Source organism: Lonchura striata, chromosome 8 (assembly GCF_050655825.1).
Source record: "Lonchura striata isolate lonStrDom1 chromosome 8, ASM5065582v1, whole genome shotgun sequence".
Taxonomy (NCBI): Eukaryota; Metazoa; Chordata; class Aves; order Passeriformes; family Estrildidae; genus Lonchura; species Lonchura striata.
In genome coordinates, this window is record NC_140710.1 from 14,482,261 (window position 1) to 14,509,434 (window position 27,174).

Below are 27,174 nucleotides of genomic sequence, written 5' to 3' on the forward strand. Positions count from 1 at the left end.
TACCTTGGCATCTCACTGATTATCTCATAAGCCCTTTGCTGAATTGTTTAAAAGTTTCTACTTACCCTGATAAGCTTTTACAAGATCACCTAAAATAATTTTACAACAAACACATTACTTAATCTCCTAGGTTGTGTCACAGTTGGCTGCTGATATTTGGTCCTGCCATAGATTAGGCTGATTTTGCTCAGGTTATTCTGACCTGGTACCTGACCCAAACTGTTATCTAGCTGATAGCAGCTCAATTAACAGAGTCAGTATCACACACTGACAGTGCTCTTCCCCTTCCCTTGGCACTGGTTCCAGCTGCCCCTGCAGACATGGACAGATAGCCCCTTGCTATTATATTCCTATGTGCACCAAAGCACATTTAACAATCTAATGCAAACCTAATGAAATATATATGGTATGTATATTTATTCAAATAAATCAGAGGATCAGTGTGTCCTTTCAGCTCTGGTCACAATGACCAGGAATATTTTATAAATGAACAAGGATTTCATAAGCCATCAGTAAATATTTTATCTTTCAAGGTAAATGACAGCCAAATCTGAACAATTAAAAGCCAGACTCCTCCCAGCAAAGCAGGGGGAATGGGAGTGCAGGTCAGCTAGAACTTTTGCATTTCACAAAACGCAGCCAAATTACCTGAACAGACACAGGCTTGCAGCCAGCTTCACCATGGCTTTACAGTGAGAGCCCAGGCACACATTCACACAGGGGTTCTCTTCTAGAAACCCCAGGGCCCTGGAGGCAGGTGGAGATGCACCAAACATGCTTGGCCTGTTCCAGTATGGTGAGGGACTGGGGGATTGACCAGACTCATTCCTCCACGTGGAAGTGACAGTCTTCCAAAGCCTGTTGAGTGGCATCTGGATCAACAATAAAAGGCAAGAAAAATGCACAGGGGCTTTTGAGTTGGAGGATGTTTCTGAAGGAGAAGCTTAAATTCTACAGTTTATTGTGTGCCTGAAGTCACACAAAAGCTATGAATCCCATTCAAATTCAACATCTATGACATACTGGTTAATCAGACACTTTTCCTACTCCCACAACTCCTATAGCTATAGGATTAACCACAGGAGTGTGCTTTGTGGCAAATGCTATTTTAACACCCACAAATGAACGTTTATTTTCTACTTCAGCGGTTTCTACAATCTTCCATTAGCAAGTGTTCTTCCTGGGTTGTCAGTCCCATAGGTCTTGACTTTTTCAACAAGATTCCACATGGACTGTAAATCCACCTCAGGCTGTGCAAACTATTTTGGGAACTGCCACTCAGTTCACTTAGAAGACATTTGAAGGCTGAAGGGTGGACACTTGCAAGAAATGTATTATTTTTCATTATTATCTATCATCTATAGTGTTCAAGGGAACAAGTATGTTTTGTGCCTCAGGGGACAAGCTCGTTTATACAGTTGTAATTAACTTTTTATTAATATTTATTTAAAACAAACTTACCTCATATGCATTCCAAATAGTTGTGCATCTTGTACAACTCAAAACATGAATGAAGAAACATCAATACTGTTAGCATGAAAACTACAATAAAAATATATACCATGGGAGCTTAGGTTTTCATTACAGTGCAGCTTTGTAGGGCATAGTGAACATTAGATATCAGATGTATTTTCTGAAAGCAATAAATAAATCATTGGATAATCTGAACACTTCTTCTGAGGTCAGCTTTTTGATAAAACTATGTCAACATTTCATATCTTCTCATCAACTTCTCTTGCAAATCAGAAAAAAATCTAAAACCAAGATGCCTTATAAGGCAAAAGCAAAAGCTTAGAGATAACTGCAAACTTAAAAAAAAGCTGCACCTGCACAATAACCAAGCTAATTCAACATGCACAGTATTGCCATTATTGTGCATATCCTTCCATTTTCCTTTCAAGAATAACATTATTCAATTGCTATTATCTAGATATATCAGTTATCTTGACCTGGCTGAAACGTACCTGGACACAGAACAAGCCCTAGAAAATAAGTTAGAATGTAGTCTGTTTTTTCTTCTGTCCTGATACAAGTGAAGTACAGCATGCCTGCAGAATCTGGTGGAAGTTTTCCAAAGTAGGAAGACAGCTGTTTTGTATGAAGAAGGTTCTCTTAAGAAAAATGAATTAGGTTTTTCTGTTGTACAGTCTGTATTGCAAGAGCTATATATTGTATAGGTGTCAGCCATTGGGGATGAAAGGGGGAAAAATTAACAGCTCCAGCATAATCCTGGAAAGTAAGTACTCATACCTAATCAGACTGATATTTATGGTAAATGACACTCATCACAGTCTGAAAAAGCAGCAATAAATATTGCATTTAAAGATTTTTGTGAAACACCACAGTTTAAGAGAACCACTCATCTTTTCAATACCATGCATGAGTAGCTAACAATAGCTGTACTGTCATCACTTGCTGAGAGTCTCTACTTCTTGTTCCTTAAGACCACTGACTAGATTATTTCAAATATACACCTATGTGAAGTGACAAACCTGTATCACATTCCTGCAGGAAGTCTCCCCCTTTGCTCTTCAAGTCTGAGTAAGAAAGATCCTGCAGCTGTTTCCAACAGCTCTAAGTACCACAGTGTCACCCTCTGCAGAATTCATACCATTATTAGCAGTAGTTTCAGATTTAAAATCTTTTCAGGCACTGTATATAGCGAAATCCAAAAACTCTAGCTATGTTTTACTTTACACAGACGTGACTGAATCTGTAATCCAGACTTCCTGACCAAGTCTGAGGCCAGCTCAGGGCTCAACTTGATACACCTTTCTAGCATAGTTAGTTAGATAGTTCTTCCATGGAGACATTCACACATATTCCTACTTCTGTCAGATGGGTTACAGAACTCTAAAGCAAAAAATTAGTACCAAAAAACTGTTTATTAATTGCTAATCACTCAATAGACAGAAACAAGAGTTTAAACAGGTTGGTTATTTTGTTCTTCAAGGCATTATTAGCCTAAAAGTTACTTTTATAAAGAAAACCAGGGTGAAGAAGCGCCCAAGTAAAGCAAACAAAATTAATAGTCCCAGTGGGACATCCATGAGCACACAGTAGAACAGCAGCAGCCCCTGGTGGCATCTGGATCCTGCCTCAGCCATGGAGAGTTGCAGTCACTACTGGCTTGAAAATAATCCTGCTTGTAGAGTTCTGTTCTCCCTTAATATAAGAACTCTCAATATATTAAATTTTCACTTAGGTTTTTTGAATATGTATTTATTCTTCCACAAGTAAAATTCAGGCAAGAGCTGCCCAACAGCTGGGAAACTTAAAACCAACAGGAACTGTACCCTGCTAAAAAGCAGGAGTGAACAACATGACTCTGCCCATTTATTGGGCAAGAACAGGAGAAACAGAAATATGTTGTCTTTCCAACCTGACTACCCATGCAGCAAGAAGCCCACTAAGACATTAGTATTTGTATTATCATTATATCCACTTCCGCTCCCTTACAGGTGCTATATGAAAACCACTCAAGTCTCATCCTCTGCAGTTTACATTGGCTACTATTTAATCTCAAGCTACTGAATTCACCAGCAGAAACTGCAGCCTTTTACCTCAGTTTCTTCGAGAACTGCAGTTTCTTCTCCTCTCTGTATTATCCTACTGCTATTTTCTAGGTAATCCAATCTCTATGTTCCATCCAACTCTGAAGTAAATGGGCAGAGCAGCAATGCATTTCCAGTGAAGGATTCTAAACCTGACTCATTTCCCACCTCTGACCTCAAGAAAGCCAGTTTAAGTTCAGACATCTTCCAAAAGGCCAATTACTCAAGGATCAGAGCTATATAAGTGATTGCACATCACATGCAGAGCTGTATATGACCACATATGCACAAAAACCCAACAGGAGAAGATAGATTTGTACTGGGCAAGGAAAAGCACATGCACTGATTAAGGTGAAGGAGACCTTGAAACATCTTGCCTCTAATTTGGCTATTTTTATTACACTGTAAACAAAAGAGACTTCCCCAAGGCTACACAAAAAATAAAAATCTGGAGTCAATTAAAACAAAAAAGAACCAAACAAAATACAAAACCAGCACCAGATTTGTATACATTGTATATAGCCCTATAACCATGGTACTTTAAAAGTTTACAGCACAAAAATCATAGAACCAGTGTTTTTTAGAATAGAATTACACGTTTATTGTTCACATTTGAAATACTTTGGTTCCTGACTGAACCACTGAAAGTCCTAATGGATCTGTAAACTGAGTATCACTAGAAAACAATTTAAAATGTCATGTAAAATAATATTTATGTATGCATGTATTTAATTTCATGGTTTCTCAGTATAACCACTTGTTCTATTTACAAATATATAAAGATTTTGCACTTTAAATCATTGATATATCAAAGAGGTATTTTCAAACCACACAATAAATATAGAACCTGTTTTGTTAAAAATCTACAGTATACTGTACATTCAAGTCGAGGCAAAAAAGGATTTAATGCCAGTTACAATTGAGACATAAATGAATGTTTTCAATAATTGAACAAATTTCTAAAAGTGCTATCTCTGCCTGTGATGAAAGGTAACATTAGGAACCAGTATTTCATTACAGTCAAAGTTTCAGACCATTGCTTTATTCACAGAACTAGAGCTTCTGTTACTAGAAAAATATCAAAGCTTTCATATATTCTTAAATTTTCTTTCAATGGTTGCAAGAAAGAGGCAAAAAAAGTCTAAAAAATAAAAGCCATGTGCACACACATAGAAACACACCACAATTCAGATCACCACATAATCCTTCAGAAGAATGATCAAACTCACAGCATTGTGTTTCATTTAGAATGATAAGTTTATGAACTTGTCCCTAAAAAAAATCCCAGCAGGCAACCCTAGAAGTCTAAGGCAGCTGTTCCATGTGTAAGTTTCTACATAGAGTGCCAAGTCCAGAGTCTTCCCATGACTTTGTGCATTCTTCAGTTTCTTCCTTGTCATCACTTTCCACCCACAGATTTGGCTTGTTATCTGCTGCAGGTTTTTCTGATGCAACACTGGAACCGGAAAAAGAAATTACAATGCAAATAAATAATGCTTTGAATGGAAACAGAGTATTGTTCTTATGATAAAATGTTTAATATCCTTGGTTATATATCAACCATAAGCTTTAGATTATGCTGTGCTCTACGTCCAGTTCAGCACTTTACAAGCCATCTACAACGTTGTTTCACAAACCTGTTTTGTGTAATATACTGAGATATCTGGCAAGGTTCTGGTGAAACAGTAGGACTCAACACAGAGGGAAGTCTTCTTTGCCGAGATGCAGACCTCACTAAACGAATGTCTGGGTCAGAACCTAAGAGAGACACACATCAGTTAAACTGCAGTCCACTGGAAATAAACAAGCCCTTCAAGTGTTTGTGAAAAAACCAACCACAAAGATCTTAAAGCAAACCTGTCATTGATATATACATGGGATAAAATATTTAAAGTATTTGTAATGCTATTGAATGAAGTTATGTTAAAATTAGGACTCTACATTTGAAAATGCAGCATTTGCATACACAGCTATCACTGCAAGTAGTCAAATGAAGTCACTTAAGTATAGTTTCTGACTTTACAATTTATAAAGCTTTTTTATTCTTGAAGTAAATAGTTCTCCAGCATGCAGAGATGACACCAACATGAAAACCTGAAAACTTCCCAGAAAATAGAAAACAAAACCAAAATGAAGTTAGAGGTCTTACTGTTTTCATGAACCTAACCATCACTCAAGTCAACGGAAAGACATGGCAAACTTAGCAGGGCCAGATCAATCCCTTTTCACATTTAGGTTTCAAAGCTTTTATATGAAGTGGAAAACCAGAATGATTACATGTTCTACAGTATTTATGAAAGCACCTGAAAAAGTTACCTGCTGTGCTGTCAGGTATTTGATATTCACCAGATGGTTTCAAAAATATAAATTCACTACATAAGTAATTATCAAGAAGGGAGTTATAATTTGCTTTTTCAAAGGAAATTTTGAACCATCAGTTGCCCTGATATGTAGAGGCATACAGATACATGGTAAAATTTTTCTTGAGACCTTTTTGTTTTTTAATTGTTTTGTTCATACTTGTGACTTCGAGTTGAAGGGAAGAAAAAGAAACTGCAAGAACAAAACTTGAACCAAATACTTGCTTCTTAAGAAGGCACTTGGAGTTGTCATATTTTCAGACTTGCAATCAGCAGTCATACTTAAGAACTGGTGCTTCAGCCATGCTCCTCTATCTTCTTCAAATGCCTTTCTCTAAGAAAAAAAATTACAGTTTGCACTTATGACCACAGGAAAAAGCCTAACCCACATTAAACTGATGCTATTCTATTTCAGAAAGACAAAGCTGTAACATGCCCATGTCACTAAGGAGAGCCAGCAGCTTAACATGGCAAATTCTGTCTGTGAGCAAGCTTTTGAGCCCAACAAGGATTGGCTGAGGAGGCACCTACAGCCAGGTCCTACAATTTGTTCCACAGAGGTCTGAGCAATCCTTGCACTTTACTGCTCTACACTCCAGTGACACCATCTCCTGTGCTCCCCATTCAGAGCAGCACTACACCTCTTGAAGCAGCCCTCATCCAAGGCAGCTGCCAGGAACAATTACTTCTTAAACCTCCTAAACAGGGAAAAATTACACTGAAAATAGTCCTGATTGCTTCTGTCTAAAACTGGGGCAAGAAAAAAAACCAGGTTGTTTCACTTTCCAGCCCCTCTGAGCACAGAAAGAAAATAATACCTAATAGAACCTCCAAGAGATCCAATGGCTCTGGAATCAAGCAACAAGCTATTTCAGCTCCAAAAGCCATCAGTGAAATAGGATGCTCCTATTCTGTGTCAGTAGAAAAACAGAGGAAGCTGAACTCCAACGCAAACTTTCACAAACACCTACAAAGCTCACAGCATTTCACACATCTCATTTCATACCTCAGCATTCTGACAAGCTGAAGCATGAGCAGTTATGCTGCAATGTAGTCCTAAACATTTCCAGACAAACAACTGGAAAGGTTTTACGACTTTTAAAGCTGAATTCAATGGGCATCATGAAATTAACAAACTCACTAAAATGCAAATAAAATTAGTCATAGTTTGTATTTGTTACCATGTGAACTATTGCTATCCCAGTAGCTTAAGTAAAATCTAGAGTATTTTATATTCTAGGTCAGACAGGTTGGCCAGTTAGCTCTGTATTCTGTCTCCAACAGTGGCCACAAGAGATTCTATTTAAGAGCATGGTCACTTTCTGCAGTGCATTCCCTCACAGGTTCCCATTCCCAAAAGCCATTTGATTATAGACACTGAAAGGCATTCCCTTGTGCCCCATTTTTATTATCTGTGTGTTGCCCATCAGCTCAGGCAACTGCTTTTTGAACTTCATAGTACACATTGCCTTTATAATCGCCATCAAAAAAAACCTAGAAGTCAACTCCTAACTATAAAAAAAAGCTACCTTCTTTGGTATGTTTTTGATTTAATTCCAAAATTAAGAGTCCCCTCTAGTCCAAACCTTGAGGGATTTGGTGAACAGGCCTTTGTCTGCTCAAACTGAATCCACAGCATTATAAATTTTAAACACATCCCACTCCAACTTTCTGCTCTGCACATCAAAGCAAGCTGTTTTTTAAGCAATAAAGACCATTTCTTTTTTCCTGTCCTATCTATACCATCCTAGTTTCACAATTACATCATCATGACCTTTCCCTGCCAAACTTGTAATCCCCTTCACATTTTTGACCCTAACTATGGGCTAGACCAAAGGACTGTGCTAGAGCTCGCTCACAGACACATCTACCCTGACTGCCAGTATCTGTGCTTATTGGCCAGCTTAACTACAAAACCAGAACAGATAATGACCCTACTAAGGAAAGCATAGCAATTACTTGGTGTTTTTGCAAAAGTGACTGGTTTTCACCAAAGTTTGGAAATAACTACCTTTGAGATTCAACCCTGAGGCCAAATTTGACTGAAATTTGCGTAGGCCTTACTTTTGTAGGAAACCAAACTTTACAAGTATCCAAGGGATTTAGTTAATAAATTTTGGAAGTACTTAAGATCTTTCAAAAGCTGAAACAGAAATAGTTTTGTTCCAGTTGCAGAAACTGTATTTTCCAATATACACAAAAAATTTGGCTTCTTCAGTTGCCAAGAGAATGATCTTCCAGAACAACCAAAGATATGTTTTATACAGTATGGCAACGATCTTTCTCTATAGACATCAGAAACATATTGCTACATGGCTGCACTTCAGCACATATAAAAGAAAGACTTGTAATCCATCTTCCGTAAGAACTCCCTTTCCTAATACCTCAAGTCCTAATCTAATAGCAGCTTCTGTAAAACTTTTTCGTTCCTTCTCAAAGTTCTTTTTTTGTTCTCGAAATAGTCTCCATTCTTCCTGAAGACGCTCTCTTTCTTCCAACAAGTAGCAGTCTTGTAGTAACAGAGTGGTGTCATCATCACATGTAAGCTGTTGCTATAGATATAAAGCAACAAAAGACAAAATGTTAATTTGGGAGTGACTTAAGAGGTACAGTATTTCCACATTTTCAGTTTTATTAGAAAATGGTTGAAGTTTAATATGGAAACAATGCAGTAGATAGCACATGGGTGGATAGTGGGGGCAGATTTCAGATAGCAACCAAAATGTCCCTGTTCAGACAGCCTCACCTTTGTTTAGCCTCCAAAATTATTCCTGCCAGGAGTAAAAAGTCCTTAAATGATTAAGCAAGCCACTAGCACAGTTATTATACTCAGACCACCCACTGAGTTGTTTTATTTTAAAAGCATGATCAAGGAATAGAGAAAGGCTCAGAGGCAAGAACAGTGGAACATTAAATAAAATACACTTGGATTCAATCAAGAAAAAATAAGAAAAAATAAAGCCTACTACCTGTAAGAGCTGTTGCTGAGTTCTGATCATTTCTTTACATTGCTGAATTTCTAACTCCAGCTTTTCAGTTTCTAGCTCATGGTCTTCTCTTGAAATTACATCTTTTTCATTCAAAGCTCCTGAATGTCCACGTGACACTAAGAGAGGAAAAAAGCATCTTTAAAACAAATTAAAAAAACCCCAACACCTCATATCAGAGACTCCTTGGAAGAGCAAAAGGTTTTAGACTATTTGTTTCAGCCTGAAAGACAGATATACAGTGTACTCAAAAGCATTCCTATCAGAGACAAGAGCTCCAAAACTGGTGCTACACTAATAATTATCTGTAAAATCTGGTTTAAAAAAAAAAAAAAAAGCAAACATGGCTGTTTCACATTCCCCAAGGTAAACCAACCATCTACATTGAAACGAGTGTCACAGAAAATCCTTGCTTGTTTCAGCGTCATTTAAAAGAAAACTCAAGACAGCTAAAGATTTTTTTTCACTGACATGCTGTTAGCCCATTCTTCTGAGCCCATTTTTGAAGGGCTTGTGTGTTCATAAAAATATGACAGTAACTATATTTATCACAGATATAAAAAGAAAGCCTTTTCCTACAAGTCCTGTGAAGGAGAAATGGAGCTAACAAACATTGGATGTATGTTTTCATTCCAGTAAGGTAATGAATTACAGAAATGGTTGTATTTTGTACAATTACACACTAGCTTATTTAGCTCAATGAATAGCTAAATCACAGTGATTGTAATAAGCAAAGTTTTGATCCCCTAAAGCCAGTATTTGAACATTAATAGAATCCTAAAGGGTTATTCTATGGTCATTCCTATAAACCAAAAAAAAAAAACCTAGAAGATGACTCCAAAAAAAGAAAGCAAACAATTGTAACATTTTTCCTGATGCTTATTTTTCAGTTAGTTACACTAAATAAAGTATTACAAGCATTCTTGAAATCCTTTCTAGGGTGTAAACATACTGTCAAAGGCCATCTGCTCTTTTATTTGCAACTGCATGCATGACCTTCTCAATCTTACTCGACAGCAAACATCCCTGTGGTAGTGGCTGCATTTACTTGCATGGGAAAATAATACTAGGAAAGAATTTTATATATTTTTAGCTGTCTTAATGCTGTTTAACAGCTGGAAATGAGGAGAGTCCAGCACCATACCATCAGTTGGTTTGTTTTAGAATGCCAGAAGAAGTCTCAGAGATGTGGCAAGACTAGGCTCTTTAGAGGGAATTACTTATTTTGCATCCAATTATCTCAAGGTGCCACATCTGCATTACTTTTTCTAAAATGTATTTTATAGGTACATATAATGCAGTTAAACACCAACCTTGGTTATCCAGTTTTTCAACGTGATTTTTCAACATTCGCCACTGTTTTCTAATGCTATTGGTAAGCTGCTCTCGCACAGTTTCACAGGATAATTCCCACATATTCTCTTTATTTAATTCCCCAATATCTTCCTCCTGGTCTGAGAGTACCTATAAAAGCAAAAATAAAAAGCTGCAAATCATTTCACCCCTCCAAATATGTGTATTTGTTTACATACATATGTGCATAGATTCAATTTACTGAAGAGAAGGAACCCTTACATAAAGATTTTTCCATCCAGAGAAATTTGCCTCTCAGAGTTCAGCTCCCTGACAGCCTAATGCTGAGGAGGCAAGTGACTAGGCAGAGCCCAGAACCCCCCAACAGAGACTGCGGGTCAGCTAACCAGACTCAGTCACTCACATCTTCAACTTAGACAGGTTCAGACTGCTGAGTTCTGCTGTCAGACTTAGGCAGTAGCTGCCCCACTATGGGGACAAGTCATCCAGTCAAGAAGAGTACTCACACCTTAAAAAGGAGGTGACAGAGAACCTACATGGCTGTTCTACACAGCCATGGCAGTAAACTGATCAATAAAAACATCCCGTGTAAAGAAATACTTGAAATCTGGAAACAAACAAAACCCCCCAGGCATCCAAAATCCAGTATTTTGCATTGCAATATAGAATTACATACCAGTAACTATGGCATTTACATTCATTCAAAGAATATTTTCCAGGTTTTAATTTACTTACTGGAAAGAATACACTGTATATTGCTCTCAGAGAACAGAATATTTATATTTATATTGGATGAATTTCACATAAAGCACATGATGTGCAATCCATTGCAATGCTCAGAAGAAGTTTATTTTCTTTTCAATAACTATCAAATTACTCCAGTACTATACCAAACTACTATGGAGATTTAATTTTAACTGAATATTTACCAGCCCATCTTCAGGTCTTTCTTTAGGTTTTTGTTTCTGTGGTGGAAGAAGTGAAATAATATCTTTTTTCATTTGCTGAAGAACCTTCTTTAGCTCAGTATTTTCGAGTAAAAGCTGTTTTTGGCGTTGTTCATAGTCACTTAACAGAATTTTGTACATTTCTTCTTCATTTCTGGAAGAAATAATCTTACAGTAACAACATAACAGCCCTCATACATGCTTCAATTAATGTTGTTCTAAGACAACTACCTGGCTTCTGTCTTATCAGTCCTCCATGCACCTCTCTTCCCATCAGCTCTACCAACATAATTTAGAACTTCCATAGCTACAAATGAAAAGGATATTTCAAAGTGTGAAACAATATGCAAATAGATAAAGATTTAGATGACATTGCATTTACATGTTATTATAAAAAGACCACATTACTCAAATATCCCCCTCAATCTTCAGACTCATATGAAACCACATGTAGTCAAAGAAAAAAAGTTTTTGTGTTTGGAAACTCAGAAGGATGTATTCTTATCCTGTCTTATCTTTTTCATTCATTTCTTAATGACACCTTCATCCCTATTTCAACCTTTGTATCAATGTATCAACTCTGCTCATTCTGGCAATAATGTCAGTTTTATCTCCTGTTTAAGGTAAGGAACTTAGTAATGTTTCATAAAGTATTCCTCAAAACTTCTCTGTCCACATTTGAATAAAAATAAAATTAAAAAAAAACCCAACAACAAAACTCCAAACCCAATATAAGACTACAGATTGGTGGTCCAAGTTAGTTAGCTATCAAGCAAACAGTAACTAGTTTTAAATCCCTGCTATTTTCACCTGACAGATACTTGAACTAGTACTAGCCATCAGAAGTCAAGAATGTTTAAGTTTTTCTGACCTCAGAGTGAAGTTTCTAGAGCTTACTGAAATGATATCTAAAGACTTTCTGCAGCCAAAATAGGTGATCCTCCTACTGTGTCCTAACCTAGTTTGGCTCAAGCAAAAGGACTTACAGAAAACTAAGTAAGCAGAAAACCATCTTGGCAACAAGAAGAATAGTTTTCTTGTAGTTTAGTGAACTAAATGAGCTTACTAAAACATGCACTACAGCTGGCAAACATCTGAGTTTGAGGGTGGCAGGTGGACAAGAGCAGGACTTCCACTGGAGATATGTTATATAAATACTTTAAGGCCAGATATATGAACCAAAAGGTTATTTTTTTAATAAATACCATTTCCAGCCATTTTTCACAAAAAACTATATTTACAGTAAATAGCATTGATGAATGCCTTGAACACAATTTTTGGGCAGTACAACATACAAATACTCATTATAAGGGAGATTTGGTTTCTCCTCATTTCACATAGTACAGGATGGTACATCTGCTTTGTGTTACTTCCTCTCAAGCCTCTCCTTACTTTTGCTAACCGCAAGAAGGGTGTAGGACCTCCAGAGTAAAAGCCCATGCAGTATGCCTTCCTGATGGCAACTGAAACAATATTGTCTTTGTGACATTATCCAAAATCCTGTGATAGCAACAGTAGCAAGAAAATAAAGGAGAGATGACTCTAGCATAGGCATTGATTCCTATGGAATCCTAGGAATAAGTTTTCCTTAGTAAGGAAAAAAAAATAAAACCCCACCTCATTAGGTAAAGATCAGCATTTGGTTTATGCTTGGTAAGGGATCTTATGGAGCACAATGTAGAAAAGTCTTACACATCAGGTAACATGAAATATTGCATCTTTTCTTTAACGTTCTAATATCCAAATAAAATCTGCAAAGGGCTGCATTGCCTTTAACAATAAAAATGCTTAAAATTGACTCTGGTTAACATACAGAATATGCTATTTTTGCTGTGGTAAAACTCAAAGAGCTACTTACCTAACTTTTTGTCTTTTTTATTCATGACTAACTGATGTAACCGCTCCTTTAATTTGTTATATTCTCTCTCTTTCCTCTTCATATCATGATTGTATTGTGTAGCTCTACTTGAAATTACATTCTGTAACTTCTGAACCTAAAAGCAATGCCACAAAAGGCTGTTTTCTTCAATTAAAGTATAAACATAAATTTCTTCAGAAAATCAAAACACATGAGGCAAAACAAAACTTCTATTAAACTGTTCTTCTGGTGAAAGGAAGTGACAAAAAGAATTAGAAGAGCTCTCCCACCCCATGGACTCTGATCTCAGACTTCTCAGGAGAAGTAGTTTCTTTTCAGCAGAAACCCATATCATAAACAGCAGATTATAATACTGTAATTCCTCTGAAGTACAACTGAATTCATGTTCTGATAAGTCACATAACATTTAATGCCTTTATTGAACAGAGCAGAGAAAGATTTATCTTTACTTTCAGCAATTCATGTTCAGGATCTAGGTTTATGCCCATCCTAAAGCATGCTTGTTAGGCTTACACTAAAAATAAACTCCTCTTCCTTGGGGCATCAGGACATTGAAAGACAAACTATTCCATTTGGTCTAAAAGAACATTAAAACATCATAAAGCAAATTTTTAACATGTACTATCAACTCCTAGGGTTGTATTCTTTGGGTTTTTTAAATTTTATTATTTAACCTTACCAACATACAGCACATTCAATATTTTAAGCTGGAACTCTAGGAAGTACACTATGAACAGTTAGTACTGTTTTTCCCAACTGTATGAATGTTTATGAACACAGGACATTCACAGAAACTTAGAGAAGCCACATTCACAAAAACATAGAAGCCATGCGAAGTACAATGCTAGGGAAGGAGCATAAAGGAAACAAATGTCAAACTAAGAGGTGTCAAGGACATAAAAGTGTTTTATGATCTTAATTGTTTCAAGATATTTAAGTTTAATGAGATGGTGGTTTTGAGCTGGGTTCCTCCCCACCTCCCTTACAGGTCTTTTGCTCCCCTCTAAAATATAATAAGAAACCCTCAAAAGCATCTATACACAAATGTTTGAGTAAGTGACTGAATCCTGTTGCCCCTCCTACTTTTTGATGTATCTGAACATTCTAAGATAAAGGTGTACAGAAAATCCCAGAAAACTGCACATCTGCATTTTTGCAGTACTCTCTACCACTGTTGTGACTTGGACCTATTCCTTATAGAACTTATTTATACATATGCAACATGCCAGTCAACTTGAAAGACAACATTTACCAAACAAAAAACCACATTCAAAATGAGCAATTACAAGACTCCGTGCATAAAAAAAATATTCTTCAATATCTATATAATGACTTGTGTTAATGTACAAAACAACTCACTTCATCCTTTTCATTTTTAAGTAACTGGTGCAAATTTCTGTTCTTGCTTTGCAGTTGTCTGTCTTTTTCCTGAAGCCCAACTATTTCCCTTTTAGATAATTCCAACTGTTCCTAGAAAAAGTGTTGATAGTTCAGTATCAATAAGAATTAAAAGCATAAGATTTAAAAAAACCCCAACCAACCAAAACAAACAACCCATGTTAACCAAACTGCCAAACCACCTCACATGAGATGTGGCTTGGTATTGAACAGGTATTATCTTTTACAGTTAGGACTTCATTAAGGCAGGATTCTGTAAGCATGTCTGTACTGTGAGAGTAAGGTGGATATTAAGCAACCTTATGAATTTGGAACTACAGTTTTACTAGAGCGTTTCTGTTGAATAATCAAGGATACACCAAACACAGATATACAGACTGTGACCATAACAACGCAAATGGAATATTTCACATATACAGAGAAGGCTAGACAGATGATCTCATTGTAAAAGACAATGCAAAACTAGCATTTTAAGTTTTGTCCATGAATGACTCTCAGACCTGAAACTGATAGCTTAAATGACAAGCCAAATACAAACTTTTCCTTCATATGAGTACTGAGGTACAAATGTGTAGACATATTTAAGCAACAAGGACTTCTAAACACACCACAGAGAAATACAGGGGACACAATTGTGGAAGTCAAGAGGATTGCTGTATGGTGGCTGAAAGAATCTACATGCTGAAAGAACCTCACAAGATGACAGCCAATTAGATGCCCTGGAATTCATGTAGTACTAAGATGATTTCCCTCTTTCCCCTTACAGCTATTAATCTAGGGAAAGCAACTGGAATGTTCTAGAACCTAACATTTTACACTGTTTGTATAAAAATCAGTGCAGTTACAGATTACTTTTAATGTCATCAAAATCCTTCTGCACGAATGATCAATCTCAGCAAAACAGCTACTATGATTTTGAAAACCTACAGTAGTATTTTTCAAGGAGACAGTGCCAACCAGCCCAAGTGAAAAGCAAACCTAAAAAAGCACTGGATCATGCACTGAAATAGTCTCTCCTTTTTTACATTTAATTTTCTTGACAGAACTAAGAGAAAGTCTTTTATAATATGACTGCACATACAAGTGCACCCAGGAACTTCCAATGTATCAGCTACTCCACAGGGACTGGCCTTGAGCATGTGTTTATCCCATGATAAAATGAAGCTTAGTAACTTGTGGTTTGATAACACTCTCTGAGCAATTCTTACAAAGAGACTTTGTAGTTGGATGTTCAAGGAATCCAACAACAAAAAAACCACATGGAAAAAACTAATGATATGGAAAAAGACTAATAAAAGCACTGCACTAGAGTAGTTATCTGTGCTTTTACTTGTTACATTGGGAATTTATATTTTAGAGCTGGGCATACACTTTTAAGCAATACTAAATGATACTAAACCGAATGACTAAATTTAAGCAGTACTAAACTGAAGTGTTTAATACTTTCACCCAAATACTTTCACTCCCCATTTAAACTGTCTTCCCCCTTCCTTAATTAAGGAGGTTAAAATTCTTTAATTAGAAGTCCTCTTATTAACTCTTTTTTCGTTAACTTGAAGGTATTTTCATTTGGGAAAAAAAGACTTTCAAAATCCCCAAAATGCACATGAAAACACAACTGCAAATTAGTATTGGGTAGAAAAAAAAAAGAAAAAAGAACTTGCTGTTAAGAATGTAGAGAGCTGGATAATTCTAGTGGAATGATCTTGTTCTCTACCTTTAACTTAGCATAGCAATTCTGCAAGTGATCCATATCACTTCCCAGTTTCAGATGCTGTATTTCTATTTCTTCCTGAGCTCGAAGGTTCTTGTGCTGCAGTACAAGCAATTCATTCATACAATTTACCATAGATACTAAATTTAATTCTTTTCCTTTGGATTCCGCATAAATAGAGGGAAACCCCAACGTTGTTAATTCCTGGTAAAAGACAAGGGGGGAGAAAGGGGGGAAAATGAGATCAATAACTGGATCAATCTCCCACCATTCTCCAAAAGACAAAAACAGTATCAGGTGAAATCCTGTACGAAGAGGGAAAATGTGACTCTTACTTCCCCACCACCTTCAGCTTCTGGGCACCGAGGAAGAAGCCTTCTTAATCCAGTCAATCTTTTAATCTTTTTTTAATACAATTGATTGCATGCAGGTGACAATCTCCAATAAACAGAAAGATCTGGCTTACCCTATCAATATAGGATATACTCTGTTCAATATTCTCTTCTGTGCAGAAGGCACTGAAAAAGCTGTGCATGTTTTTGGATGAAGGCAGTGACAAGCGTAGCACTTGTGAGCTCATGCTTGTAGGAGATCTCTTTCTTTCTGAGGTATATGGAAATGTAGTTTGGCTATCTAGAAGTTAAACATTAAGAAGAAATCAGCTATTATTTTAATATGCCACATAAAATCAAACCCTTATATACTCAAGTTATTATTTCAATTCTAGAACTCAGAATTTGATCTAGAAGGACATTTAAACAATTCACAATATATATAAAACAGAAACTTCCACTGAAGATTTAGGCTCAATAACACTTCAAAGTGTTGCACCTCTCAAATTTTACTCTTCCACCAAGAAAAAACTGACCACACTTCCTTTTGATTGACTTACAACACAGGTGCAAGAGATGTGCATTCAGTAAAATTCTTGTAGAATGTGTGGTATTATTATACTTAAGTGTATGTTGTAATTTACTCTTCCACTAGGCGGAAACAGGCAAGAAAATATTTACTCCTTTAATAAATTTGTAACCAATTTATGAAGAAAAATAATATAGGACAAGTAAAGAAATCTTTGAAAACACAAGATACATCGATAGGCATGATTGTAAAAAATACAATGCAACTTCAAATTCTTAACCTTTCCATACATGTGTAAGTACAGTATTTTACATTAGCATTTCTCCAAGTACTCAATCCAAGACAAAGCAGTGTCTGTATTCCATACTGTTTAACCACTCAAATACATCATGCACAGAACTCCAATCTCTCTTTAGCTGCTATATCACCACTGGTTAAATCAGCAAATCAACTAAATTCAAAGTATTCCCAGTTACCTGATGACAGCACCGGCACAGTAATAGTCTTCCAATCTCCCATAGCAACAGAGGCAGGCTGGGTACCTGAGCAACCGGTTCAGCGGCAAAGTATTCCGTACAATTGCTGGCAACGTGTGTTACGTAGGCATCTCCTAAAATAGCAGGAGCATTTCAGATTAACAAAAGCAGCTAATACAGCTAGAAGGTTAAAGAAGGCACAGGAGAGTGACTACTGAACTTGAACCACATGAGATTTTTCTACTTTACACTAAACTTGGGAGACAGTAGGCACAGTAAATTGTATACTGTAAAAATTATGCATCTATCTATATTTAGCCTTAACCGTCTTGTAAACCATAAACTAAAGCAAAAATGCCATGCACACATGAACACTAAGACTCATAGATAACTAGTTGTTTCCGTTGATGTACATCAGAGAAAACAGAGCAAGCTAAGTTTTTTTTTCTGCCATATATAACCAGAAAGCAATTTTATTAACATATTTCTGTCCAAATGGGATCATTACTTAAAGAGATGTATTACAAAAGCTCCAGAGAGGACATATTAGCAGAGGGTAAATGAATTTTTAATAAATATTTAACCATTTAAAGCAACTTACACACTTAGTAACATTGCCTTTCCGTAGCAAGTTGCTTGCTTCCTTGCAGAAACTCCAAAACTTGAAGGAAACAAAATAGGAGAAGCCTTACCCTGTTGGCACAGGCACTCAGTACAGCACTGTCTCTCTGGAAACCAAAGGGAAGCCACACACTCAAAAGAAAGAGCAAACTGATTGTCCCCTCACCCCACCTCCACCACTCAGTAAGAAGGCACATAATAGCATTAGATATCTCTCACTGCTGGAAACTTTAAATCCAGCTTGGATGGTAAAGATTTGGACAGCACAACCCATCAGCTGTTAGGGGAACAATGATACTTCAGGCAAACAAACTTTCCACCTGACAGAAAAGAAGGCCCCTTTGTTCCAACCAACACTTGGAACAAAGTCTAAAGTCTGTTTTAGATTGACTCAGTAGATTTTAGAGCACAGGGGTGTTCTTCCCTAACCCCTTGCTAATGTTCCAATAAACACACTTTGGCTAAGCAAATTCTATATTTCTGACACCAAAATCTTGTATTTTTATCACTCTGGAAGAAATACCATTTGGGTGGGGAAAGAAGGGGAGGGATGGGGGAGAATGTTTTGTTATCCCTAAGGTCTCTTGAGAACACAGAAACAGTAAAAATCCTTATCAAACGACAAAGCATAAAATACAGTGTCCAAAGAAATACCAAGTTTTTAAGAGATCATACTGGTGCACAGTCACATTACAAAACGCTCAGCACTTAAAAAAACACCTCTAAAAATTATCCAGCTGAATGAACATTGTTTTCCCAGGTTCATAAACATACATGGGGAAAAAAGGTAAACAGTTATTCCTCACATGTGTTGTAATTTAGCAGCTCCTGAAAACCTTCAGATGAGAAAGTACACATAAGACAGCAAGAAAACAATCAACGTAATGATCTAGTTGCTGTTTTGTTACAGAAATGGTTTGTTCTGCTTTCTCTCTACAATTGATGTATGCATATTTTTCAATTTTTTTTCCCCTGTAAAAGTAAGATGTTCACAAATTAACTAGACAATAGTGCCTTTAAGATGGAATTGAAAGTCAGTAAGTATTAAGAGGACACACTTCTTACATGCTATTTATTTCTGCTGGCTCCATCAGACAGATAAATGCACAAACATAAGAGAAAAAGGCAGCAAATCAAGGTAGAAGTATGTTTTCATTGTGGAGCTGTGATGTCAGTAATCTTATAAGGTTCTTAATAATCTTTTGAAAAATGTTAAGATACAAATTCCATCAAGGACTGTTGGAAAGTCCACAAAAATACTTGCTTATCTCATTTTAGATATGCTGCTACTTCTAAACAAACTGGCTTTTATTCTGTAAGAGACTTCACCCACACTCCCTGAATGTACAGTATTATCAACCCCCAGGTCTCTCTGCATTGACACTACTATTCTGACACAGCATCTGTCACCCTAAACAATGTCTGACTGGAAGCAGCACTAATCCTGCTGTAGGAGTGCAATGATTCTCTAAATGTGCACCCTGCAAGTCACACTCAGATTCAGTGGGAGCAGATGCTGGAGCAAGACAATCCTGTACACAGGGATTTGTTATTGTTAATTCCCTACCAGGTTCAGTGACTTGCCCAAAAACCTGTAACCACCCACCACCTACTGCTTTCTAGAGGTAATTGCCCCAAATGGCAGTGTCACTTCCTCTCCCAAGCAAGAAATTCCTGGAGGCCAAGACATGGATGGCTTGTGCAGAAATGAGTCTCTGGGACCCAGCTTCAAAAGTGTGAATACAAGAGCAGAGCCATCTCACTGAAAAAAAGAAATTTTGTACCAAACAAGACCCCAACATACACCCTACTAAAATCACAGAGTTTGCTTATACCAAGGAAGTAGTAAACAAACCAAGGCATTTAAGTGCTAATTGGAACAAGTGAAGTACAAAAACCCCAAGGAACTTTAAAAAAAGGACTGTCATGGTAATAACATACCAGAACTTCTCTGAAAGCCACCTTAGGAGTTTTGGACCAAAAAACCCACAGAAATATTTCCAGAAACTTCTAGATAGAGATATTAATGAATTTTCTTCCCAATAGCATGACTAAAGTTCAAAATTAGTATATCTGGTAAGTTCAAAGAGCTGAAAGAAGCTGTTGATAAAATTACTGTCCTGTTTTGGGGGACAGGAGAGGAACTGGCAATGTGCCAAGATTTAAGACAGAAATCTGATTAAGCAAGCCTCAGTTTAGGTCATATAAAAACTTGAAAATCATCATAAGCAACAAGTAGAATTATAAACTTAGCACAAAACAGCACACTTAAAATTTCTAAATCTCATGTTTAAACTTGAAAAGAAGCAGTTGTAACTGGGTTTGTAAAACACACTCAAACAACCAGCAGAGAATTGCCACAGTACTGTGATCATATTGCACCATCTGGTCATCCCTAGCCCAGACAGGGTGTGACACAAGTGGAAAATGCAGTATCTGCTAACCCAGAAAACTTCTACCCCTGCCAAGGTAGGGGGGGATATGGAAAGGCACCTCTGGAGAGGTGCAATGCCTCAGAAGAAAGTTGGAAGTGTCAGCATCAACCAGAAATTGTCCACCATTCCTTCTCTGTATATTTCAAATACTACAGCTTGTGACATGCATGTGCTTCAACTTGTAAAACTGTGGGGGTACTTAGCATTTACTTGAAGACCAATGTGATTCCTTTCTACTAAAATAATACCCAAAGGGAGCTATGGAGCTGCTTAAAGCTTTTACACTTGTCTAGTAATCCGCAGATGTCACACAGATGGCTTTTATCCGGATAGACAAAAAGACACAGAACTCCAGGTAAATTTAGAGTACATGCTAAACATGACACTGAAGGTTTACAAATGCATCCCTGATAATGTCATGATACGTACTTGCTTTAATTCATGTAATTGCCCTAAAAATCCCTGCATTTCCTCCCTAGAGTTTTGACATTTATTGTCGCTCTACACAATTCCTAATAACAGTTTATCATTAGCACTAATATATATATTGTATCGAGTGATGATGGCACAGTAAAAAGAATACCTTCCTCCAAAAATCTATTACATTTATATTGATCTTTATTTAATATTGTAATTTTAATGATGGCTCTTGCAATTAAATCTGAGCCCAGATTTTTTTCCCACACTTACAAAATTATGGCAATTTAATCATTAATCTATTAGCTCAAAAATGAGGGTGAAGAAATCTCACAACATAGCCACATTCCAGGGAAACTTTAAGTAATTGTCAAAAGTAGCATAAACAATCAAGTCAAACCTCTTAGCTTTTGGGTATGAAGTCTTCGTTCATTCTGAATACATCATACTCAAAAATCCCAACTATACTTCTCCCTTCCATTTTACTTAGAAAAGCAAACAGGAAAACAAATTAAAATTACCAAGGGTTTTAAGAAAATAAATATTCACTCTTCTCAACACATATAATTACACAATAATATACTCTTACATCTGATAAAATTCAGAATTCAATGACTGTTCTATCATGATCTTTGCCTCAAACACTCAGGTTACAAGGAATACAATCTGATGTACTACCTCAAGATTCAACTCTACATGCCATACACACACAGAAATTCTGTTACTTCAATCACTGAAAAAATTGAAACAGATGGAAACATTTTATCTGGCTCCCAAATTCCTACCCCATTTTGAACTAACAAGATGGGTTTCACATTAGCGTTTTCCTATCACTAAACAATAACTCTATTGTTAATCTCCAAAACTGAATTTCTCCTTTTGCATTCACAAACCACTGACTATATGTAGGCAGAGCAGAACATTTTGTTAGCAAATCTCCCTGTGTCACAGACAAGAGAACCTCAGAAACCATCTTCTGCATGTCCTCCTCTCCTTCCTGATGTCAGCTTTATCCAAATTTTACAGCTGTCTCTGCAAGCAGACAACTTTTTAAAAGAAAAGCAAACCACTATCTTATTTGTTCCTGAAGTTGGCAAGATATTTACTGGGCAGGGCCAGAACTAGTATTCCAGGTACCAGAAATTGGGAAACTTACATGTTTCCGCAGCATGTAACCTGAAATTTAAATCAGGCATGGAATGCAAGAAGACAGCTACATTATTTCTCTAGCGATTACATGGCAATTCAAGGAATAATTCTGTAAATTCCAGGTTTCTGTTAATCAAATGTCACAGAAAGACCTGACAACTCCAAACAAATGGGACTGGTGAAATGTCATCATACCTTCTGTGGAAGGAAGGAACACTAAGTTCTGCCACAGTGCTCTGGAAGAAGGAATCATCCAACACACTTGGGCAAGACAGCATAACTGGATTTTTAAAAAGCTTTTGACAATCTTCCCTCCAAAAGCTCTTAAATCAAGATGCTAAGGAATTTATTAGTGACCGATTATAAAAGGAAAAGGGCAAAGTGTAGGAGCAAGCTATAGGTGGGTGAACAAAGTGTATGAAAGTCACAGAGAAAAATTAGAGCCCAAAAGGGGTCTGTGCAGGCATCTCTCTGTAACATATGATATACTCATCTACTATACAGAGTTATTCACAGAAATAAACACAGGTTGAATGACAAACTGCAGAAGGTTGTCCTCATACCAAACAAATGGATAATAAAAATCAGCAGCTGACATTCCTTGTCCATAAACACAAACTAACACAATGAAAAGGCCAACTCTGCTATGCACTTAAACCAACAGACTCTAGTTAGGCATTATCATGCAGGCAGAGATTCCAGTCCCTATGATTAGTCCTCTGGAAATAACAGCTCCCAGGCAGCCAACAGAACCCTGGAGCAGAGGACAGAAGAGACCACCATAATGACTCCCGATGAACACTAAGCTTCTGCACCTGAAATATCTCACAGTGATACAACCTTCCTTGGAAAAAAAGACAGAATGTACCTAAATATGTTGCAAGAAAGGTCAAGCAATGATTTCACACAAGAAACTAATAAGCTGTGACTTATCAGCTAGAAGAGGAAACAGCTGGAGAAACAAGAGCAACATAGAGAAAACAAATATTCTTTGCTTCTTTTAACACAGCACTTGTACAGAACGCAAAGAAACATTCAGTGCAAAAGCTGGGAAATAAGGGCATTTTTTCCACATAAAATACAAACTGTGGACTTGCTTCACCATCAGTTGCTGTGAATAATCAATACATAAACTGTCTCAAATTTTTTGAAAAACATTCATCAACATCTATTACATTTTAAAACAGATGCAGCCTCTGATTAGAAATCCTTCAATTTCAGACTGCAGCATCTTAGAAGGATACACAGATAAAAGCACTGCTGTACAACCAAACTATACTTAACATCTTTTCCTTAGCATCTGCTGCCAGCTTCAGAACTGAGATATTGAGCCCCATGAGCCTGGTGTTACCTTCTCCTGTGATCTTTCTGGTCTAAATTATAACTGATATTAGAATCACAGCTTTCCCCATCCCCCCCCACCCCCCCCCCAAAAAAAAAAAAAAAACTAGAAACATCATCTTTCCCCATAAACACCTATAATCTGAAACTCCCCTTCATTGTATCAAATAATTTCTCTAGGTCTCCTTTCTGAGTTCACTATTAAAATTTACCTAATACTTCCACATTATATTTCGAATACTTCGTATTTCAAGTCATTGCCCTAAAATTCCTATCATACCTTGGCAGCCTACGGAGCTCTGCTGAACTACTTCACTCACCACCGCAAGCAGCAGCACATTCTACATAATCCGGGGATGGAGAAACACTACAAACTAGTCTCCCATTACGATTTGATCTTCAGATTTAAAGTAGCTTTGCTGCAAATAAATACAAATTTAAATAACGTTTTTTAAAAACGCCCCAAGTCCCTTACGAAGCCTGCACTCTTCCATCACGTGAGCCGCCAGCTCAGCCCGAGCAGTCCCCAGTTCCCTGACTCAGGGGAAAGCTTCCCGGCTCTCACCTCCGAGCATCTGCCGCTTGGAGCTTCACAGACGGCGAACGCCGGGCCTCCAGCGCCGGGGAGCGCCGGCACGCCCAGCCCCGCCGCGATCGCCCTGTCCCCGCGGATCAGCCGGAGCCTGAGGGAAGGCAGCACATGTCAGCACCCACAGCCCGCCCCGGCCGCCGGCTCCTGTGCCCGCACGGACCCTCCCCCGGCCCGGGGGAGCCCAGCGGAGCGGAGCCGGTACCTCCGCCCCAGCGCCCCGCCGTTACCCGCCGCGGGGCGGAGGAGCCGCGCACCCCCACCTGCTGGGCCGCAGCGAGGAGCGGCGGGGAAGCGGCTCCCGAGCGAGCCCCGCGGCCCGGCCGGGCCCCGCGGGGTTAAACCGCGGCCCGCCCCGCCCCGCCCCGCCGCCATTGGCCGGGCGGTTGCCGGGAGACCGGAACGGCACCTGCCGCGCGGCTCCGCCACCTGCCCGCGGCGCGGGCCCGGCCCGTGGGCCCCGGTCTCTGCCTCTGTCCAAGGGCAGGCTCTCTCTCTTCCCTTCAGGCACGGGAAGGCGCGATGAGGTTCGCCCTGAGCCATCTGCAGGCTCAGCAGTGCCAGCTCGCAGCCTGAGGTGCAGAGCTGCTCCAGCTCCGGGCATCTCCGTGCCCTCCCAGCACAGCGCCGTGCGTGTGCTGAGGACGCGGAGCGGGTGCGGGGCTCCGGGCGGGCTCTCACGGGAGCGCAGAGGGAGAATCCCCTCCCTCGACTTGTTGGCCATGGCTCTTTGGATACAGCCACGACAGGGTTGGCTTTCTGGATTGACTCATGTCCAGCTTTTCGACCGCAAGAACCCCCAAGTCCTTCCACAGCTGCTCTCAATGTTCTTCTCCCAGTCACAAGTCACAAAAATGCCGCCCTGTGGAAGACCTGACAGCCTTCTCTGTGGCTGGGAGTGATGCTGAAAAAGCACCAAGACACCCAGCCTGGCACATATTTTATTCCCCAGAGAATATAAATTAAACTTACAATGTCTCACCATTAAATATGTGACGTCTTGCCTTTCAAAATTGGAAGTTTTCATCCTAATGTATTTCCAGGTTAAGAAACAACAATTTTCAATATTGTCAATCTTAGCCTGTTGTGGTATTTTTTTTAATTAGGATGAGGTCACCAGAATAGGTCCAATATTCTCTTTACATTTAGCTTTGAGGAGAGTGCTTTGTTGGAGGATTCAGTGCAAGTAATCACTTTGCATTAAACAAAGTGATCTCAAGGAAAGGACATTCATCAGATAATTCAGGACCATAAAATGGAAATTTTGAGGCATGGGGTGTTCACAAACAACCACCAAAGACACTCAAAAGACCTCATATTCAAATAAGTTAATGGAAACAATTAGCATCTACATATGTATTCAGGAAATGTAATGAATATGTAGTAGAAATGTGATGAATATGCATTAGTTCCATGGATATAACCTGGCCTGTTAGGTTGCTCTTCATGAATGCTTTGAGGATAAAACCCCATGCATCAAGCACTGCTAATAAGCTAATGCCAGCTTTCTAACCTAGTAAATTTATTGGGAGACTTTACTTCCTGGCTTTTGTTGACAGGAAGAGATTGATGATTATTCTTGCTATTTTTACTTCAAAAGCTAAGGTGTTATAGGCCAGATCAAGAAACAGAAAAAAAAAAAATTACTGACAGAAAAGAGCTTTAGAATGCAGTAGACAGAATGACTTGTGACTGGAAAGACACCACCACAGAAAAATAGCAGTGATTGGGATATAAAATATTTATTTTTAATAGATTGTAGTTATATACTCTTTCTTAAATTCAGTTGTCCACCCAAGTTGGCAAACTTTGCTTATTTTCTGTGTATTTTCAGTATAAGAAAGTGGTAACATAGGACACAAATAGTACGTTAGCATTTTCACTGTTAGGGTTATCATGTAGACAGAACAATGCTCTGTGTTCCATCCAAGGGATGGAACTGCAAAAGAAAATGGGCTTTATAGGTTTTCCTGCCACAAACACAGCTGTGATAAACCTCCCTACATCTCTCCCACTGTGCTTGCCCTGCTTCCATAATCTCTTTCATTCAGCATTTCTGGTTTTCAAAGGTCAGCTTAAGAATGGAAAAATGCTGACTGAGGTAAAAATCAGCCTTTCAAAAGTCAAGAAAATTTAACTTCCAGGGGCAAAGTATACTCCTGCCATACATATTGGAAATAAAGCCATTTCTCTCAGTTATGAGCAGACCATAACTACCTCTCCAGGCAGGTGAAAAAGAATATGGGGCAAGTAAGCAAACTGTTTCTTGTTGTGTCAGAAGGAGGTTCTATCAGCTTGCAGAAATACTGATTATTGTTTTGGCTTTTGGTACCTTTGCAAAAACACTTAATTTTTTTTTTTAGAAACTGATTTTTTTTTTTTATGTTATTTGGGTTGTAGGAAATCATTCCTTGCACTGCAGAAGAAAACTTCCATTTTATCACTCAGGTTTATGCAAAGACTTTGGATCTTTATAGTGCAGCTTTGCCACAGGTGCACTCCAAGGAGGAAGCAGACTTACACAAAATATGTTAGTGGTAATGGCAAGTGGGACAACAGACCTTGCTCACAGGAAGGATTAAGCTCCTGGAGCTTTAAAACATAATACAGGCATGGGTGGTGCTGAATTCCCTTTGTCCATTTGATCTTAGCAGCTGTTCCTGAAGTTGATGCTATTCAAAGGAGAACTCCCCAAGCACTCTGCTGTGCATCATGGATCAGGTTTGGGTTATGTTTTTTTAAAAGGCTGTCCAGGAAAGGAAAAGTCTTTGTGGGATGCATTCAGGAAAAAGAATCAGAAAATTCTACCTTATGAAAAACTGTAGTCCAACACAATCCTTCACTGATAATGCATCAGTTTGGTATAACATAGTCTTCGTAAATTGGAGTGAGAAGTAAAACCCAGCTTTCTAAAGTGATTCTCAAGAAGGTGACATAAGGAGGATTTTGGTACAGAGAAAGGGTGGTATCTTTGGAAGCTTGGGGTATTCAGGGATACAGTCAACTAGTCAACTATTTAGTGCATTCTCTTGAATAATATCATAAATATCCTGTAGCAGATGTCAGGTCTTTGACAATAACTCAAATTGTAAGAGTAACTCCTTAAACAGTTTTTTCCTTCTTTATTTGGGT

The 27,174-nt window shown here is 38.1% G+C and overlaps 1 protein-coding gene across 6 annotated transcripts; it reads right to left on the minus strand.

Annotated features, from left to right (window-relative positions):
- Window positions 1-3,921: 3,921 nt before the first annotated feature.
- SSX2IP (SSX family member 2 interacting protein) lies at window positions 3,922-24,404 on the minus strand. Of its 6 annotated transcripts, XM_085585777.1 has the most exons (16): window positions 24,306-24,398; window positions 24,019-24,136; window positions 23,734-23,872; window positions 17,491-17,624; window positions 16,620-16,786; window positions 16,157-16,357; window positions 14,401-14,511; window positions 13,021-13,156; window positions 11,394-11,469; window positions 11,145-11,316; window positions 10,215-10,365; window positions 8,884-9,020; window positions 8,299-8,466; window positions 6,140-6,248; window positions 5,192-5,312; window positions 3,922-5,010 (listed from the first exon to the last, which is right to left on the minus strand). In XM_085585777.1, the coding sequence occupies exons 4-16, from the start codon at window positions 17,531-17,533 to the stop codon at window positions 4,860-4,862; spliced, it is 1,743 nt and encodes a 580-aa protein (XP_085441903.1). In that variant the 5' UTR covers window positions 17,534-17,624; window positions 23,734-23,872; window positions 24,019-24,136; window positions 24,306-24,398; the 3' UTR covers window positions 3,922-4,859. The 6 variants fall into 6 exon arrangements, with proteins under 6 accessions (XP_085441903.1, XP_085441902.1, XP_021382547.1 ...); XM_085585776.1 differs by lacking the exon at window positions 23,734-23,872 and having other exon boundaries at window positions 24,306-24,404; XM_021526872.4 differs by lacking the exon at window positions 23,734-23,872 and having other exon boundaries at window positions 4,709-5,016; window positions 24,306-24,404.
- Between the last annotated feature and the right edge of the window lie 2,770 nt (window positions 24,405-27,174).

Coding starts and splice junctions, on each gene's coding strand:
- SSX2IP (XM_021526872.4), bottom strand. CDS start 17,533: ATGGGAGATTGGAAGACTATTACTGTGCCGGTGCTGTCATCAG. Junction 10,366..11,144: donor AAAGACCTGAAGATGGGCTG/GTAAATATTCAG, acceptor TTGCTTTTATAG/GTACTCTCAGACCAGGAGGA. Junction 8,467..8,883: donor CTCAGCAACAGCTCTTACAG/GTAGTAGGCTTT, acceptor TTATATCTATAG/CAACAGCTTACATGTGATGA.